General features: G+C 46.3%; 1 protein-coding gene across 2 annotated transcripts in view; it reads right to left on the bottom strand.

Annotated features, from left to right (window-relative positions):
• The window catches only part of PKNOX1 (PBX/knotted 1 homeobox 1), a 205,128-nt gene that overhangs the window by 88,374 nt on the left and 97,552 nt on the right, over window positions 1-19,202 (bottom strand). For both annotated transcript variants that reach the window (XM_078656380.1, XM_078656381.1), the window contains 2 exons: window positions 11,398-11,525; window positions 1,335-1,506 (listed from right to left, as the gene is read on the bottom strand). In XM_078656380.1, the coding sequence (XP_078512506.1) occupies window positions 1,335-1,506; window positions 11,398-11,525 (300 nt within the window). The remainder of the gene's footprint in view (window positions 1-1,334; window positions 1,507-11,397; window positions 11,526-19,202) is intronic.

Genomic DNA, 19,202 nt, shown 5'->3' with positions numbered 1-19,202 from the left:
CGTGACTCAAACCAGGAGTGACGCATTGGTCAATACTTCAGTTCTGGGTGAGGAAGGCAGAGGGGTCTGCCGCTGACCCAATCGTGCTCCAGCAACCACCACTCCAGACCCTTTGTTGTCTCCTCCGAAACCTGAAAGCGGTCGGAGAGGTCCCCTTGATGTTGGGCCCACTGAGACTTCAGATCCCATTGAATAGCCTGTATATGCCTCCTGGCGAGCTCGACCAGCAGGATGGAGGAGGGCAGTAGGCCCAGCAACCTCAGAGTCGACGTCACTGAAATTCAGGACCAAGGCTGAAAGACTGGTATCTGACTTTTTTTTAAAGATACCATACAAGACTGGTTGGAATTCCTCCAAGCCATGGGATGCCAACCCTCAGTTGTTCAGAATGCCAAGCCACTTGGCTTCGCCCTCGATAGCCGAGTCAAACACCAGAATCACATCGCAGAAATGGCCAAAAATGCCCGATTCCAACTATGGCTGACTGGGGAATGATCCCAGGACAGGACCTAAAATCAATTGCACAGGTGTTGGTTCTTTCCAGGCTTGATTACGGGATCTTGCTCCTCTCAGCCATCCCCAAAGTTCACTTGGGTCCGCTCTCAGCAGTTCTACATGCTACTTTTTTATCTGTCACAAAAAATGTGAGCATGTCACCCTCCTCCTGCTAACAAAGGCTGCCTGTTGAAGTGAGAGCCTGGCACAACACACAGGACTGCACTCTTCACCCATTAATTAACTGAACATTTTGGCACAAAATGGGGTGCAACAAATGCGCACTTTGCTCTCCTGGAGTCCCTCACTCAGTGATTTTACGGAGCGCCACAAGAATTTGGTACTCCCTTTCTCCGACCTTCCGTATGACCACATGTATACTTGGGCTAAAATAATTTTGCTCCCACTCGTTCCTGAATATCTCCTTTAATTATTCCGATATTGTATTTCAGTTGTACTCTTGCGCTGACTGTTCGGGAACTGCTCCAATGCACAGTTATCTCCCGCTTACACTTGATGCAGGCTTTTATCTGTACTGTATTGCTGCTGCGATTGTCTGATAACTGTTCTCTTCTAAAGCACTCTGATAAATCTGGGCTATGTTTGTGGTATATAAAATAGCAGATAAATACAAATAAATTAAAGTATGTTGAATTCCAAAAGTGTCTTTCCAAAAGTAAGAATATTGTAAAACAACAAGAGTGAAATTCAATGTTTCAGACTATCAGTGATGGATAACTGGTGGACAGTGAACATTTATGAGGCAATCAAAAGATCAAGAAGGGCTCAAAGTGCCCACCGTCATTGAATGCGGCACAGTAAGTGAACGCTTAACTTACCAGACTATCAGTCTCGGGGTCTTCACAGAAGAATGGTTTGCCTTCTTTGTCTTGCTCCCTGACAAAGTTTTCAATATCGACATCAAAGCTGGCTGATGTGGTGCACTCCGAGCCCTGTGTGGATCCCTCGCACTTTTCAAAGAGCAGAGCTAGGAGCGGGAAGAGAGGGTGCCTGTGAAGAAAGAACCAGAAAGAAAGATACTTCAGTATCAGTCAACAGGAACTGCGCTTGGAAATGTATAGCACAATGAGCACAAAGCATGCCCCCACAAAGACCTGAAGCACCATCCAAAGAGGGCTGCTTGACTGCCACCATAACGGAAGAGGGGTGCACAAAGCATGCTCCCTGCCCCCCACAAACACCCAGAGGCACCATCCAAAGAGGGCTGCTTGACTGCCACCATGATGGCAGAGGGGTAATGCAACGGTGCCCCACAAGTTCCTTCAACACACAGCGCTAACATCCTCCAGGACCAGAGATTTACACGGATGATGCTCACTCACTACTCTCCATGTGTCTTTTCAAGAGAGGATACATGTGTGATAAACAACGGCCTTACAGAAAGGAACAACGAATAAGGTTCTGGAAACCAGACTAGATAGGAGAGTGAGTTGTAGCATTTACTTCCTAGTATCCTGGTGGATGCTATCAGTTACCTCTGATCTCCCGGGCACATTGATATTATTGCTATTCAATTGGACAACCAGGTTACTTACTCTGGGCGCTTGAATGTCTAGGGTATTGAACCAGAGTACTTAAGCTAATTCTAGAAGGCTGCTTCTGGAACCACCAAGAGCCCGTCTATGATTATTTTCAAGCCTGTGGTGTTCTCCTATGTTCTTAGTCTTCTTGAAGACTTGGTACCCAGACCCCCATCTATGTTATGCTCAGGGATTAAGCCCATTTTCTCCGTAGCATTCTGGCATCTCTATGCGTTCTCCATCTGTGAGCAGGGAGAGGGATTCTCACAGGATGTAGCAGCTCCTGGTGAGAGCTAGCGCCACCATTGTGTTAGCATCTTCTGGAAGGAATTAGTTAAGCCCATCGTTCACCAGCAGCAAACATTCTATCAACTGCATCAACTGGGAACTCTACTTCATGCTTCCATCCCTGGACTGGTGGGCCTTCCCATGCCTGGTCTCATCCTCTCCAGCATCTCTTTGCTGGATCCTGCATTGTCTGCTTCATTCATTGTAGCCCAGCCGGCACCAACCCCTCAGGTGCTCAGCTTCCTTGATGCCTATACCCAGTATCTTGTCTCTAAGTCATTCGATTCTCTTCCTTGCTAGTTCTGCAGTTTCACGATTACAGCCATCTTGCTGTGCACAGTCGTTCGACACCTTATCAAGTATCTGATACGACTGGCTGGGCTGTGCCACTCACTGCTTCTCTCTCCCTCATGGATTGCAATATCTTTGCAGTGCCTGAACTTTTTCAGTTTGCCTTTGTTTTTGTGGATCTCTACTCCTGCTATACAGTCTACAAATGTAAGTAAAAGGTTGTTCTTGACCTCCCCCCCTTGTTATCAAGACACAGACAGGTACTTTTCTGTTGATTTAGCTTTGCCTCTTGTCTTGCAGGTCTCTGTCTCCCAGTACAGTCATCCTGTATCCACTCTTGATCTGGTTAGACTTTCCACTCTGGTTTTCAGTCCTAGCACTAAATCCAGCCAATGTCGCAGAGCTCTCATTTCAGATAGGTCAAGGGTGAAACTTTGGTGCCTCCTCCTAGCACCTAGGAAAATTATCTGTCTTGGTGTAAGAGGCACCCTGGACCATCAGTACACTGGACAGAAGGAAAACGTTACTTACTGGTAACAAATGGTTTGCAGCTTGCAGTGCTGTAGGTTCACGTGCTCTGTGCACGTCAGCCATCTTGGAACATAAGAACTTGTTTTTCTTTGGAGGAGTTCTTTCAGTTTTGAAGCGACTCATGATAATTTCCATGAAACCCCCTATCAGACTTCCATTTACAGTGTGGTTTTCCACTACAGATAAGTGTAAGAATAAAGGTGCAAAGCAGTATAACGTATGTGAACTGCAGTAATGAGCAAATAATATTAAGACATATATAATGTAACAACTATTACGTAAACTCGCATCAGAGGAGGGAGGTAGGTAGGGGGGTGTATTAAATCTAAATCACTGCAAACTAATAGTTGCTGGGAAGTAGCTTTCATGTGTAGCTGGAGACCACAAGCAGGATCCACTTTCAAAAGGGCTGGCATGGGAGCAGATGCTGAAGACGTGGGAAACAATGTTTTAAGGACAGTTTGACCCGCTTGTGCCAATGGTGGGCCTGAATGTTCATACAGTAATGATTACTCACCGTGGGAATGGCTGACCAAGAATAGGTTTCGCAATTGACTGTTAATGGAATGTTTATTAGAGAAGCCATAATGGCCCCCATGTTACGTGCGGTATGTCGTCTAGGTACAGATGGTGGTGTATGATCGACCTTCACTTAGTGGATTTTAATGCATTTTACAATGCACCTGGTTCTGCTACGTGGGACCACTAATTGGTTAAGTGCTGAAGATCGTAGCTTTCTAGCCGGGCTGTAAGATATTAGGTGATCTTTAAGGAAGCGAGGCCCCTGATCCTGCATTACTTTGTAAACTATGCACATCGCTTTGAACTTTATCCTGTTTTGAATGGACAACCAATGGTAGGACCTTAGAGTATCTGAGATGGGTGCGAATTTTGGTTTTTTGGACAGCAAGCGTGCTGCCGCGTTTTGTACCATCTGCAACTTCTTTATGACTCTGGATTGTGCATTCAAAAAGAGTCCGTTGCAGTAATCCAGTGAACTTAATACCAATGACGTAACCAGGGTCTTGGCGGCTGTGTCAGGCAGAAAAGGCAAAATGTTCCTGATTATTCTAAGTTTAAAGTGGGCCGTGGACGCTACTTTATTGGCATGAGCCATGAAGTTCAGCTGGTTGTCAAAGACAACTCCCAGATTTCTCACCTTGGGGGTTGGGCAAGGTGGGGTGCCAGATGTTGATGGCCACCAAATGTTGGGCCACGGTGGCAAGAGATTGCCAAAGATTACGACCTCCGTTTTCTCGGAGTTGAGCTTCAGGCAGTTTCCTGCCATCCACTCACCGATAGCTATCATGCCTCTTTGGAACCTTTCTGCCACCTCCTGTCCGTCCCCCTTAATGGCCAACACCAACTGTGTGTCGTCTGCGTACGAGGTTAGGCTCATCCCATGTGCCTTGATGACACTGGCAAGGTCCGACACATAGATGTTAAAAAGTGTCGGACTAAGGGATGAGCCTTGAGGAACCCCACACGGCAGCGACAGTTTGGCAGATCGAAATGGTCCAAGAGTGACCGCCTGCGTTCTATTAGCCAGGAAGGAGGCGAGCAGGTTTCTCGCTGCGGAGTGGATTCCCATTTTTTCGACACGGTTGACCAAGGTCTTATGGTCAACCGTGTCGAATGCTGCCGAGAGGTCCAAGAGCACCAGCAAGGCTGTCCCTCCTTGGTCCCGGATGAGTCTAATATCATCCACTGCCTTGATGAGGGCAGTTTCGGTTCCGTGACATTTACGGAACCCAAACTGGGTATCATCAAGCAGGTTATTTTTCTCTATATATTCCGACAGCTGCTGGTTCATGGCTTTCTCTGTCAGTTTGGCCAGAAATGGAAGATTTGCTATGGGCCGGTAATTTTTCAAATCATTCCATGGCTGCATTCTGATGACAACCCTATCCTTATGAACCTGAAAAACACGTTTAGTTCACTCACTCTTGGCAAGGAACTAAAAGCAACATGAAAAGCCACCTTCCAAGACAAAAGCTATGGCGGGTAAGAATGGAGGGGCTCAAAGGGAGGCCTCCTAAGTCTAGTTAGAACAATAGTAGGGTTACCTAAAAGCACAGGAGAAGCAAGAGGGACATTCCTTTTTAACCTTCTCATAAATGCCCTAATGTTTAATATTTTGGAAATAGCTTTGCTAACGCCTATTTTGTACGTAGAGCGCAATTGCCGGCAATACATTTGGATAGAAAAGTAGGCTTTGTATGACCTTACAGGTGAAATAAGTTGGGATATTGTGTTCTGTAGCTTTTATTGAAGGCAAATTTCAAACCACTATGGTAACACACAAACCTCTTCCCTTAAGCAGCTCATCATAGTCATGTTGCAGATTTCCTAGCTTCCCTCAGGACATGCATGCACTGATCTGGGAGGTGCAAACATTCAGTTGACATGATTTAGTGACAGATTTGGGTGCAGCACCTCTCCCCTATCTGCCGAGAGCTGGTTCAGAGGTGTCGAAAGCTTCTTGTTGGAGACTCTGCATCATATGTAATTGCCTCATATTCGCGACCACGTATTGCATCAGTGCTCACAAGGAAACCATGTAGACAAATAATCTATGACAGGGTGATTGAGAAGAGTGGGAAACATCCTAAACCACGATGTTTCAAGAACGGCTCACCTGAACAACGAAGATAGAACAACGAAGAGGGCTGAACCACGAAGGTAACATCCACGAATGAAGGAACAACGAAGAATGGAACCACGACTTTTAGAACACCGGAGCATGCTAGGAAAACTTTTAAAAGGGTAAATGGGGGTGTGGGGGGACTCCCCCCACAAATACGATAAAAAAAATATATATATATATTGAAAAATACGTGAAGATTAAAATCAAAACAAATAGGTTGTTGAATAAATTAGTTAACATAAATTACCAGTTTAATTTCAGAAGATGGCAGTGTTGCTTTAATTTTAAAACGAACAGCATATAATCAGTGTGCTCGTTTTTGAAAACAGACCTAAAATAGTATTTTAGAAAAAAATGGCATTAAATCTAATTTTTTTGTGGTTTATGGAGTAGTGGTTTAAAATGTAGTGGTTAAGTAATGGTCGTGGTTTAGCCTTCGTTGATCCAGAAGTCGTGGTTTAGGCAGTAGTTTTTAAGTCATACAACCGATGAGTATTGCCCAGGGATGGCTTCCGGGAGGAAAGTACCCCAACATTAGATGCCAGCCCCGACCGTCAAGGCTTTTTCGAGGACGGTACCTTGGACAGGCCATGGAGCTCTCAAACCTGTTCCCTGGTGGTGTGCTGAGGCTCTGATCGAGGTCAAACTCCAGAAGGAAGATCTTCAGTGTGCAAAGGCTTTCTGAGTCGATACTAGAAACTCGAGGTGTGGTCTTAGTCCTGGGTGTGGGTTTCGATGAGGATCCTGGAGAGTCTTCTTAAGAGTAATCGTATTGTGAGGAGACATGCTGTGGACTCCGCCCATGTATGACTTCCTGACAACTATGTGGAACTCCCTCATCATCTGAGCGAGATGTAGCACCTACTCTACTCCTGTGGTGGACGGCGACACCGTACATTCTCTGTAGCAACCTACTCTACTACTGCGGTGGACGGCGACACCGTACATTCTCTGTAACAACCTAATCTACTACTGTGGTGGACGGCGACACCGTACATTCTCTGTAGCAACCTACTCTACTACTGTGGTGGACGGCGACACCGTACATTCTCTGTAGCAACCTACTCTACTACTGTGGTGGACGGCGACACCGTACATTCTCTGTTGCAACCTACTCTACTACTGTGGTGGACGGCGACACCGTACATTCTCTGTAGCAACCTACTCTACTACTGTGGTGGACGGGGACACCGTACATTCTCTGTTGCAACCTACTCTACTACTGTGGTGGACGGCGACACCGTACATTCTCTGTAGCAACCTACTCTACTACTGCGGTGGACGGCGACACCGTACATTCTCTTAAGCAACCTACTCTACTACTGTGGTGGACAGCGACACCGTACATTCTCTTAAGCAACCTACTCTACTACTGTGGTGGACGGCGACACCGTACATTCTCTGTAGCAACCTACTCTACTACTGTGGTGGACGGCGACACCGTACATTCTCTGAAGCAACCTACTCTACTACTGTGGTGGACGGCGACACCGTACATTCTCCGAAGCATCCTACTCTACTACTGCGGTGGACGGCGACACCGTACATTCTCTGTAGCAACCTACTCTACTACTGCGGTGGACGGCGACACCGTACATTCGCTTAAGCAACCTACTCTACTACTGTGGTGGACAGCGACACCGTACATTCTCTTAAGCAACTTACTCTACTACTGTGGTGGACGGCGACACCGTACATTCTCTGTAGCAACCTACTCTACTACTGTGGTGGACGGCGGCACCGTACATTCTCTGTAGCAACCTACTCTACTACTGCGGTGGACGGCGACACCGTACATTCTCTGAAGCAACCTACTCTACTACTGTGGTGGACGGCGACACCGTACATTCTCTGAAGCAACCTACTCTACTACTGTGGTGGACGGCGACACCGTACATTCTCTGTAGCAACCTACTCTACTACTGCGGTGGACGGCGACACCGTACATTCTCTGTAACAACCTAATCTACTACTGTGGTGGACGGCGACACCGTACATTCTCTGTAACAACCTACTCTACTACTGCGGTGGACGGCGACACCGTACATTCTCTGTAGCAACCTACTCTACTACTGCGGTGGACGGCGACACCGTACATTCTCTGTAACAACCTAATCTACTACTGCGGTGGACGGCGACACCGTACATTCTCTGTAGCAACCTACTCTACTACTGCGGTGGACGGCGACACCGTACATTCTCTGTAACAACCTAATCTACTACTGTGGTGGACGGCGACACCGTACATTCTCTGTAGCAACCTACTCTACTACTGCGGTGGACGGCGACACCGTACATTCTCTGTAGCAACCTACTCTACTACTGTGGTGGACGGCGGCACCGTACATTCTCTGTAGCAACCTACTCTACTACTGCGGTGGACGGCGACACCGTACATTCTCTGAAGCAACCTACTCTACTACTGTGGTGGACGGCGACACCGTACATTCTCTGAAGCAACCTACTCTACTACTGTGGTGGACGGCGACACCGTACATTCTCTGAAGCATCCTACTCTACTACTGCGGTGGACGGCGACACCGTACATTCTCTGTAGCAACCTACTCTACTACTGCGGTGGACGGCGACACCGTACATTCTCTTAAGCAACCTACTCTACTACTGTGGTGGACAGCGACACCGTACATTCTCTGAAGCAACCTACTCTACTACTGTGGTGGACAGCGACACCGTACATTCTCTGAAGCAACCTACTCTACTACTGTGGTGGACGGTGACACCGTACATTCTCTTAAGCAACCTACTCTACTACTGTGGTGGACGGCGACACCGTACATTCTCTGAAGCAACCTACTCTACTACTGTGGTGGACGGCGACACCGTACATTCTCTTAAGCAACCTACTCTACTACTGTGGTGGACGGCGACACCGTACCTTCTCTTAAGCAACCTACTCTACTACTGTGGTGGACAGCGACACCGTACATTCTCTTAAGCAACCTACTCTACTACTGTGGTGGACGGCGACACCGTACCTTCTCTTAAGCAACCTACTCTACTACTGTGGTGGACAGCGACACCGTACATTCTCTTAAGCAACCTACTCTACTACTGTGGTGGACGGCGACACCGTACATTCTCTTAAGCAACCTACTCTACTACTGTGGTGGACAGTGACACCGTACATTCTCTTAAGCAACCTACTCTACTACTGTGGTGGACGGCGACACCGTACATTCTCTTAAGCAACCTACTCTACTACTGTGGTGGACAGCGACACCGTACATTCTCTGAAGCAACCTACTCTACTACTGTGGTGGACAGCGACACCATACATTCTCTGAAGCAACCTACTCTACTACTGTGGTGGACGGCGACACCGTACATTCTCTTAAGCAACCTACTCTACTACTGTGGTGGACAGCGACACCGTACATTCTCTGAAGCAACCTACTCTACTACTGTGGTGGACGGCGACACCGTACATTCTTTTAAGCAACCTACTCTACTACTGTGGTGGACAGCGACACCGTACATTCTCTGAAGCAATCTACACTATTATTGGGGTGCACGGCGACACCGTACATTCTCTTAAGCAACCTACTCTACTACTGTGGTGGACAGCGACACCGTACATTCTCTTAAGCAACCTACTCTACTACTGTGGTGGACGGCGACACCGTACATTCTCTTAAGCAACCTACTCTACTACTGTGGTGGACAGCGACACCGTACATTCTCTGAAGCAACCTACTCTACTACTGTGGTGGACGGCGACACCGTACATTCTCTTAAGCAACCTACTCTACTACTGTGGTGGACAGCGACACTGTACATTCTCTGAAGCAACCTACTCTACTACTGTGGTGGACGGCGACACCGTACATTCTCTGAAGCAACCTACTCTACTACTGTGGTGGACGGCGACACCGCACATTCTCTGAAGCAACCAACTCTACTACTGGGGTGGACAGCGACACCGAACATTCTCTGTAGCAACCTAATCTACTACTGTGGTGGACAGCGACACCGCACATTCTCTGAAGCAACCTACTCTACTACTGTGGTGGACGGCGACACCGCTCATTCTCTGAAGCAACCTACCCTACTACTGTGGTGGACTGCGACACCGCACATTCTCTGAAGCAACCTACTCTACTACTGTGGTGGACGGCGACACCGCACATTCTCTGAAGCAACCTACTCTACTACTGTGGTGGACGGCGACACCGCACATTCTCTGAAGCAACCTACTCTATTACTGTGGTGGACGGTGACACCGTACATTCTCTGAAGCAACCAACTCTACTACTGTGGTGGACGGCGACACCGCACATTCTCGGTGTTGAATTACAGAATAAAGTGCCCATTCAAAAACTATTTGGAAAGAAACAGGGTTTTTTCCTCTTAAAGGCGTTACAAGCCAAACAGGTGCTTCAGTGTGGTCCCTCCGTAAACAGAGGTCACATACAGAACGAATTTTGGACTGATCACAAGAATTGCATGAAGGGGTGTATTCTCCTTGCCCTCACCCCAAACAAGTCATTCTCATATGTCCTTGCCCCATTCTCTCCACACAATTCAGTTCTAAAACAGTCAACTGTAGAGTGATTAACTTGACGTTTTCACAAACTGAACCCTGGTCCTTCATCGTCAAAGTGTTGACTTCGATGTGCAACAGAACCGACCTCTCAAAAACACGTATGACCACGATGGAGGAAGAACAAAATAAGGTGGATATCCGCTGTGCTGGTGAATTGTGTGTTTCAGGAGAGATATCAGAAGGACTTCTTCTAAGAAAAAAAGTTGAAATGCTCTGAACCCTAAACAAGTTGGCAAGAGCGTGCAAAGGATGTGATCTAAAGCCAGACATGCGTGTCTGATATTGAGTAATCTGCTAGCCGTGTTCATGAGGCCTTTCCTCAGTTTTGAGTAACCTGTGTCCAAACCTCTGCACACCCTAACTCTGATGAGTTCCTGATGCTAGCTTATTGCTGGTCTCATTTCTAACAACTAGTTTTAGCCTAATACCAGCCTGGCATACTACCAAAGCCCAGCTAGCCTAAGCTATTAAACTATGCAATAAAGCTGTGCCCTTGAGTTGTAGCCATTTATTGAGCGTGGATTCTATACACTCATTACAGTGGTTTTGAAAATGGTTGTTAAGAAAAAGACAACACTTGAACCAGGCACACGTTCTTTCACAGGTACTCATTAATGCAGAGAGAATAAAAAAGAGACTGGATAGGGATTTACCTTCGTTCTCTTTTTTTACTTTTTTTGTTATGTCACCTGCAATCATTTCTTGTTTGCAAATCTAAGTGATTATCTTTCACCATTTGGGTCATCGACCGAGGAATTGATAGAACTACAGAAGCTTACACTTTATATCATTTCAGCATGTGTTTTAGGGTGTCCAAAAAGGGTACAAAGAAGAAACACAAAAAGGGATACCTGGGAGGTCAAGGTCTGAACTAATTAGGAAATTAATTGACAACAAGTAATTCAATCAGAGAAGTACAAACAAGTGAAATCGGACACAGAGGAAGTGAACATTGCTTAGGTTTCCAATTAGACCAAATATAATTACTATTAACGGTGACAATTCATTTTGTTGTAGTCCCACTGTGGTGCATGGAATACCTGTATATAGAGTCCTTGTCCGCATCCATGGGTGTCTGCGATTGAACGTGGACTGGGCTGACGGTGTCGTTCGCAGGATCGGAGACAATCTGCTCTGGTTCAGTTTTCAAATCAGACACTACTTGCATCTGCAAAAGAGGATTGAAAAATTCAAGGAAATTATCCGTGTGACCTTTACATTTATGGTTTCAAAAAACAGTTAACGTGTTACAAGCTTCTTAACCTCTTATCTCAATATAGGTTTCTAATATTTATCTTTGACTTCGTGGTATTCTTCCAATTGGCCTGTGCCACTGGAAATCCCCAAATATATGTGCTATCCTTAGGGTAGCTTTTTCCTCTTTCTTAAATGCCTTTCTCTCTACTATTTCAAAGAGAGTGGGTAACCCAATATACCCTTGGAGGCTTGGGCGATAAAGATACAAAAAGAAAGAAATATGCTTACAAGGGATTTTGTTCGAAAAATATTTTTAGAGATATTATCTCAAAGGTATTTATGGGTTACACCCTAAATAGTGGTGAACAACAGTTTTAATCAAGCAATTCATAAAACATTTAAATGAAGCTTATGATTTTGAAGAAAACAACAATTGAAACATAGCACACAGGGCACAAATTCTACTTCAGAACAAACATATATTTAATATATGAGGAATCAGGGAATAGAAGGATTGGAACAACCAAACATAGACTGTGAGGTAGCGTGAATTAACCTACACAACAGCTATGTTAACATCTTTTCACATATACATAGAAGGATGTCAATAAATAAATAAACAACCCCTTCAAAACAGTTAATGTTGAACGAAAAAGATGCAGAAGTCGACGTTTCGGTCTGTGATGGCGATGAGACCGTCAGACCATCTTCAGGACAAGAGGTTGGTAAAAATCCTTGCAGGAAAAATCTTAGTGGATTCCTGAACATGAATCAGATAATATTCTCTGGATTCAGAAAGAAGCTTGTAAAAGGTAATGCAATTCGTGGTATTAAGGGGTTCGTTTACCAAGCTGAAAAGTTCCAGCTGTTAGCGATGTATTCGCTGAGGGCTCTTCCTACGTTGTAAAAATCAACGCGCCTGGGCTCACATCACTCCGACGGCCTCATCGCCATCACAGACCGAAACGTCGACTTCTGCATCTTTTACGTTCGACATTAACTGTTTTGAAGGGGTTGTTTATTTATTTATTTACACTGAAGACACCACCAACGTTATGAACTCCATCCACTCCGGCTCCCCCTCTGACTCATGCCCCCATCATATCTTCAACAAAGCCGACACCATCATCGCACCCAACCTCCGGAACGCCATCAACATCTCCTTCGCGTCAGCCACCTTCCCCGAGAACTGGAAGCACGCAGAGATCAACGCCCTTCTGAAGAAACCCACAGAGGACCCTAAAGACCTCAAGAACTTCCGCCCTATCTCTCTTCTCCCCTTCCCGGCTAAAGTCATCGAGTAGACCGTCAATAAAAAGCTGACCGCTTTCCTCGAGACACACTCGACCCTTCCCAGTCCGGATTTCGAGCAAACCACAGCACCGAGACTGCCCTCATCGCATCCGCCGATGACATCAGGACCCTGATGGACAACGGAGAAACAGCCGCCCTCATCCTCCTAGACCTCTCGGCAGCCTTTGATACCGTATGCCATCGCACCCCAACAACCCGCCGCTTCAACACTGGGATCCAAGGAAAAGCCCTAGACTGGATCACCTCGTTCCTCTCCGACAGAACCTAGAGAGTCCGCCTCCCTCCCTTCCGCTCAGCAGCCACCGAAATAATCTGCGGCGTACCCCAGGGCTCCTCGCTCAGCCCAACACTCTTCAATATCTACATGAGCCCCCTCGCCACCATCGCACGCAAACACAACATCAACATCATCTCCTACGCCGACGACACCCAGCTGATACTCTCCCTCACCAAGGACCCAGCCACCGCCAAAACCAACCTCCAGGAAGGAATGAAAGACGTCGCAGATTGGATGAAGCTCAGTCACCTAAAGCTGAACTCAGACAAGACGGAGGTCCTCATCCTCGGACATTCCCCATCCGCCTGGGACAACTCCTGGTGGCCCACGGCGCAGGGCACCGCGTCGACACTCAAGGACCACGCACTCAACCTGGGATTCATCCTGGAATCCTCCCTCACGATGACCAAACAAGTCAACGCCGACTCGTCCTCCTGCTTCAACACCCTGCGCATGCTCCGGAAAATCTTCAAGTGGATCCCCATCGAAACCAGAAAGACCGTCACCCAGGCCCTCGTCACCAGCCGACTGGACTACGGAAACGCCTTATACGCAGGAACCACCACCAAACTTCAGAAACGACTACAACACATACAGAACGCCTCCGCACGACTCATCCTCGACATCCCTCGCCACAGCCACATATCCGCCCACCTGAGAAGCCTGCACTGGCTCCCCATCAACAAGAGAATCACGTTCAGGCTCCTCACCCACGCACACAAAGCGCTCCACGACATGGGACCCGAATACCTCAACAACCGCCTCTCATTCTACACTCTCACCCGCCAACTCCGCTCCGCCAGCCTCGCCCTCACCACCGTCCCACGGATCCGCAGAACCACCACCGGAGGAAGATCGTTCTCCTACCTGGCAGCCAAAACGTAGAACTCCCTCCCCGCACACCTACGAATGACCCAGGACCATCTCACCTTCAGGAAACACCTCAAAACCTGGCTTTTCGAGCAGTAGCAGCACCCACCCCCCCTTTCAGCGCCTTGAGACCCTCACGGGTGAGTAGCGCGCTCTATAAATGTTTTGATTGATTGATTGAGATACGCATTTCTGCCTGAACAAGTCGAAAGTGGCCTCGGAATGGGAACAAGGAAGAAAGCTGGCATATTTGGAAAACAACACCAGGAAGATGTTCTTCCAAGACTAGAGGTTTATTTGGAGTTTTAAAAGTAGCAAAGTCCCTGGTTGTCTGAAGACAAGTCACCTTAATAAAGTGCATTACTGTATCAAAAGTGTGCGATAGAGTGCAGTGCAGCTAAGATAAAACCAAATTCAGATTATTATTTTTTTTTTAAATATAGCCTTACCACCAATTTCCCTAAACTCTTTGTCTGCTACTTTTTCATTGGCGGTCAATGCTATGAATCCAATTCACCTTATTAATAAGGGAGTCCATGGTAGCTGGCAGAGCTTTAACACGCACCGTGATCTTCTTTCAAATACTGCCTGACAGCATTGGGCATTAAACATTTTTAGTCCCCCCACATTAATCGCGTATGCCTCCCCAAATTTCATAGTACGAAACATTTTATTCTTCCAGCCCTGGACTGTCGGAACCTTTGCCGTCCTCCAATACTGGAGGATAAATTAACAAGCAATCGTCAAAGCTACTGAAATAAAGTAATGTTGACTTTTTACTAACAGATGGCTCCTTTTTGAGACACCAAATAGTAGAATGGTGGCATCTGAAACTATTGTTTTCTAAATAGCCTGACTGATTACCTCAAAGAACTCCTGCCAAAAATTCAAAAGATGCGGGCAAGAATGAAACGTGTGAACCCAGCCTCCTTCGCCTTGTTGACAGCGAAAACAATGATTCAAAACCGCTGAATACATTGTATGTAAAGTTTCCGGGATATAGTATGCCATCCATCTAGACAGGAATAACTTCTTTTAACCTCATTGGTGCTCAGGACGGCCCCCGGCCGTCCGACCTCACGGTGGGCGTGTGCTGAGGACAGCCGGGTTCGTCCGAATCCCGCCCACTTATTAATTCTCCCGCACAGCGGGAGAATTCGAGCAGCGCCGAAGGGGTTCAAATCTGCCACCCATAGAGATTAATCTCCTATCTCAGTAACAGAATGCCAATCTCTCTCTGATAGTTGACATTGTGTTCTCTCTTCTATTCTGGAAAGAAAACTAATTGAATCAACCGGCAAGGAGAGATCAAACAGCTCTCAATACCAATTTCCTATTCCAAGCAATCTGACCTTCACTACAGCTCTACTAATTGAACGATGGTCTTACCTGTTGAAAGTGTCTGGTCTGATTGAAACTTAAAAAATGTGGCATGCATTGTGGACCAATCCTTGCTATTAGTTCTACCCAGGTGGTAGATCTGCGTTGAACAAAAAAGTCGTTTTAGGTCTTAAAAACTGTGTAGTTCCACAATCTCTGCTAAGAGGAGCCACAGGTATCGGCAACAACGACAATCCATCAAAGGGTGTCTTATAGTTTACTTAAGACACTCATCCGTCCATAAATATTCAGTAAAAATTTGTATCTGCTCTTCTTCGATATTTTAGCTACTTTAATAAAGACCGGTAGACTATTTTCTGAATCCGGAATCATCTTATTAATAAAAAAGATTATCTAGTGCTTTGCACTCATTTTAATACCTGGAGAAAATATCCATCAAAAGGGCCTGAAAATAACTTTGCATACTGGGCAACGCCAATCCTCCTTGCGACTTCTGAAGTTGTAGAACCCCCAGCGGCACCCAGGAGGATTTTTTATTCCAGATAAAGCTTCTAAAAACTGTGCCTGGTTCCTGAAAAGTACTATTTGAGATTGTTACAGTAATTTTAGAGAAAATAAAAATTATCACTGGTAGCACCGACATTTTGATCATTGAAACACGCTCTATTATTTCAAGGGGCGCAGGGACCAGCTATCGAGTTTTCCCTTTCTCTTTCGCAACATTAAGCGGCTCGTCTCAAAGCCACTTTTATCTTCATGAATTAACCGTTGAGCTGCTGGCATTATGCGGGTTGCCCAGATTTTCATTAATAATTCATAGTCTGTGTTAAGTAGACTAATCCTTTCATATGAATGGATCGATTTCAGGTTCTTGTCTTTCTTTAAAAATAAAACAAGTGTGGATTCTTAGAAGGTTGAAGGGATCTCTCCTACTTTGATATAGTTAAAAAAAATCAACTGAAAAAGGGACAGGGTGGCTAGAGAAAGTCTTAAACAATTCTGTGGGTAGCCCGTCATTTCCACATGCTTTAGCATTTGGCATTTTTTTAAGCGCCTCTTGAATTTCAATGCGCGTTACAGACTTCAGTAAAGACTGAGACAGTGGATTAGATAGACTAGGGTGTTGAATGGTAGCATGAGTACTGTACGATGCTAGTCTTTGGCACAATGTATTGTGTCTGATAGATGTTACTGTAGTGTTGTAAAAACATTTTAGCAATCTCATCCTTGTCTGTTACTAATAGCCTTGTGACAGGATTCTCTAGAGATTTTATCGTGGCCTTCTCGCTTTTAATACTAGTGGACCAGGCCAAAAACTTGCCATTTTGTTGATTTTCATCGTATATTTTTTGTTGGTAGGTGTTGGATGTATTAATCTCCTCCGAACTATAGTAGCCCCTTTGATTTTGTTTTGCTGATGCCAGTAAGCCTACCATTGGCTCCATTCCAGAATCCCTCTCTCTCGCTTCAGTTGCGTTATCTAATGCTGCCTGTAGGTTCGCTACTCGCTGGGAGGACTCTTTATTCTGAATTGCCTTAAAAGCAATAATCCTCCCCTAAATGTTGCCTTAAAAGCCTGCCAGATGGGAAACAAAGAAGTCATTGCACTATTAATAGCAAAAATCTCTTGAATGAACTGCTTCATTGATGAGTAGAGAGCAAGGATCTGGCTAGCTGCCTTATGGGTCTATCCCTTTTACTTAAACCAGCCTCTACTACTACAAATACAAATGAATGATCTGAAAATGCATTGGCCAAAATATCTGACTGACCTCTCATCAATAATTTTGAGACAAACCAACATGCGAGGCAGTTTTAAATGAAAGTGAAAAACATGAGTATTGTTTAATATTTGGTTGATCTTCCCTCCAGGGATCTAGCAACAGATAGCTAGACTTGAAAGCCTCTATTAACCTTTTCGTCTTTGGTTTTAGTTGTTTTATTATTTGACATATCTCTGGCCAGATCTTGGATCAAGTTAAAATAGCCTCCAAAACTCAAGGGGGCCAGTCCCAGAGCCATTTCATAAAGCTGGGTAAGAGAATCAATATTGTCACTTATTGGACCATAATAATTAATAAAGTTTAGACTCCATCCTTTAATTGCAGCTATGACCCAAATGCATCTACCTTGTGGATCCCCGGTTACCTCCCTAATTTCCCAATCAATACTGTTGCCTAATAGTATTGCAACGCCCCTTACCGCCGTCTGTGCTGGGTTTTTCGAGCTCTATCCGCTTTAGCCGTTCTAGAAACCTTAACCAGAGTGCAGGGCTTGACAGGTGTGGGAAGCTGGCCATGTATATACTATAACAAAATGAGGTATAGTGTGCAGGGGGGTCTCGAGGTCAGTAGCCAATTGGCTACTTACCTTAGGGTGACTACACCCTTGGTGTGCTCACCCCACATGGGGGAATGGGCACAATCCCTAATCCTGACTGAAGAGTGCCCGGCATCTGCAAGATGGCGGGCACTGAAGAGTGGGGTTGGCAAAGGTAGGCACAGGGGAGGCTGGGGGTCACATTACAAAGGCGGCAAGGCCTTTGAAGATCCTCTGCCACAGAGGGTTCTTCCTGGCCTGGGGGAGGTGTGAACACCTCTACCCAGGAAAGACTGTTTTTGGGTTCAGGGAGCGAAGGCTCCCACCCCAGGGGTTCAGAAACATGTCTCGCGGGGGGCAGGCTGCTGTGTACCAGTCAGGAAACCCACCAGAGGCTGGTTGTTTTTCAGGGGGCATCTCTAAGATGCCCTCTGGGTGCATTTTTCATAAAATCCCACACTGGCATCAGTGTGGGTTTAATGTGCTGAGAAGTTTGATACCAAACTGCCCAGTTTTCAGTAAAGCATTATGGTGCTGTGGAATTCGTAATGACAAACTCCCAGCACCATATACTCTTAATAGAATTATTGCACTTACAATGTCCAAGAAGTGGTCTAGACACTGTAGGGGTACAGGGTTCATACACCAGTACCCTCACAACTAGTATAGTGTACCCAGCTAGAGGGTTGGCTGACCTATGCCACAGCAATGGGTTGTAGGCATGGCACACAGGGATGTGTGCTATGTCGACTCTTCACTTTGTTCTGCACCAAAACACGCAGCCTGCAATGGCAGTGTGTGTGTGCGTGTGTAAAGGAACAGGGCCTCTAAGGGGGGCACAATAAGTGCTGCAGCCCTTAGAGGCCTTCCATGGCCACAGTGCCTTTGGTACCCATGGTACCTTTTACAAGAGACTGGTGTGTGGCCAGAGAGGTGCAAACTCGGGGTACAAGGTTTTTGACAAAGAACACAGGCCCAGATTGGCAGAGACCCAGGGCACATCAAGTCAAAGTGCATCAGTAGTTTGGAAAAAAGTGAGGGGGTTACTGCAACTGCAACCCAGCTTTCTACACAAGCCCGTCCCCCCCCCGTCCCCCCCAACCCCCAGCCCAAAGGCCAGGAGACTCAGCCAAAACTGGGAGAGACTTCCTAGTCTTTCAGGCGAGGAAGAGTAGAGGAAGTGGTTTGAAAGTTGCTGGGCCTTCTCTGCCTTACATCCTTCTGTCCAGGTCAGTCCCTTTAGGGAGCTGGCCTACCTCAACAGTTTCAGGACCTAAATCCCAATGCTCCTTTCCTAGCTCTTTAGTGTATTTACCACATCTTTTTAGTTTGGGTTCAAAGGTGCCTACTTCTGCAAATTCTAACTTAGCTAGGGCAAAACCTAGCTTACCCACAGAGGTTACCCACAGCTTGAGTAACTCCACCATGACCAATAGGGTCAGGGGGCCAAACATGGTATTTGGCAGGGGGTCGGCCACCATGCCAAGAACAGTGCTGCCATGAAGGCGAACACCCAACAGAGGCTAC

The sequence above is a fragment of the Lissotriton helveticus genome, chromosome 8, assembly GCF_964261635.1.
Source record: "Lissotriton helveticus chromosome 8, aLisHel1.1, whole genome shotgun sequence".
Taxonomy (NCBI): domain Eukaryota; kingdom Metazoa; phylum Chordata; class Amphibia; order Caudata; family Salamandridae; genus Lissotriton; species Lissotriton helveticus.
Note: the sequence above shows the minus strand (reverse complement) of the source record. Positions and strands in the feature narration are given on the sequence as shown.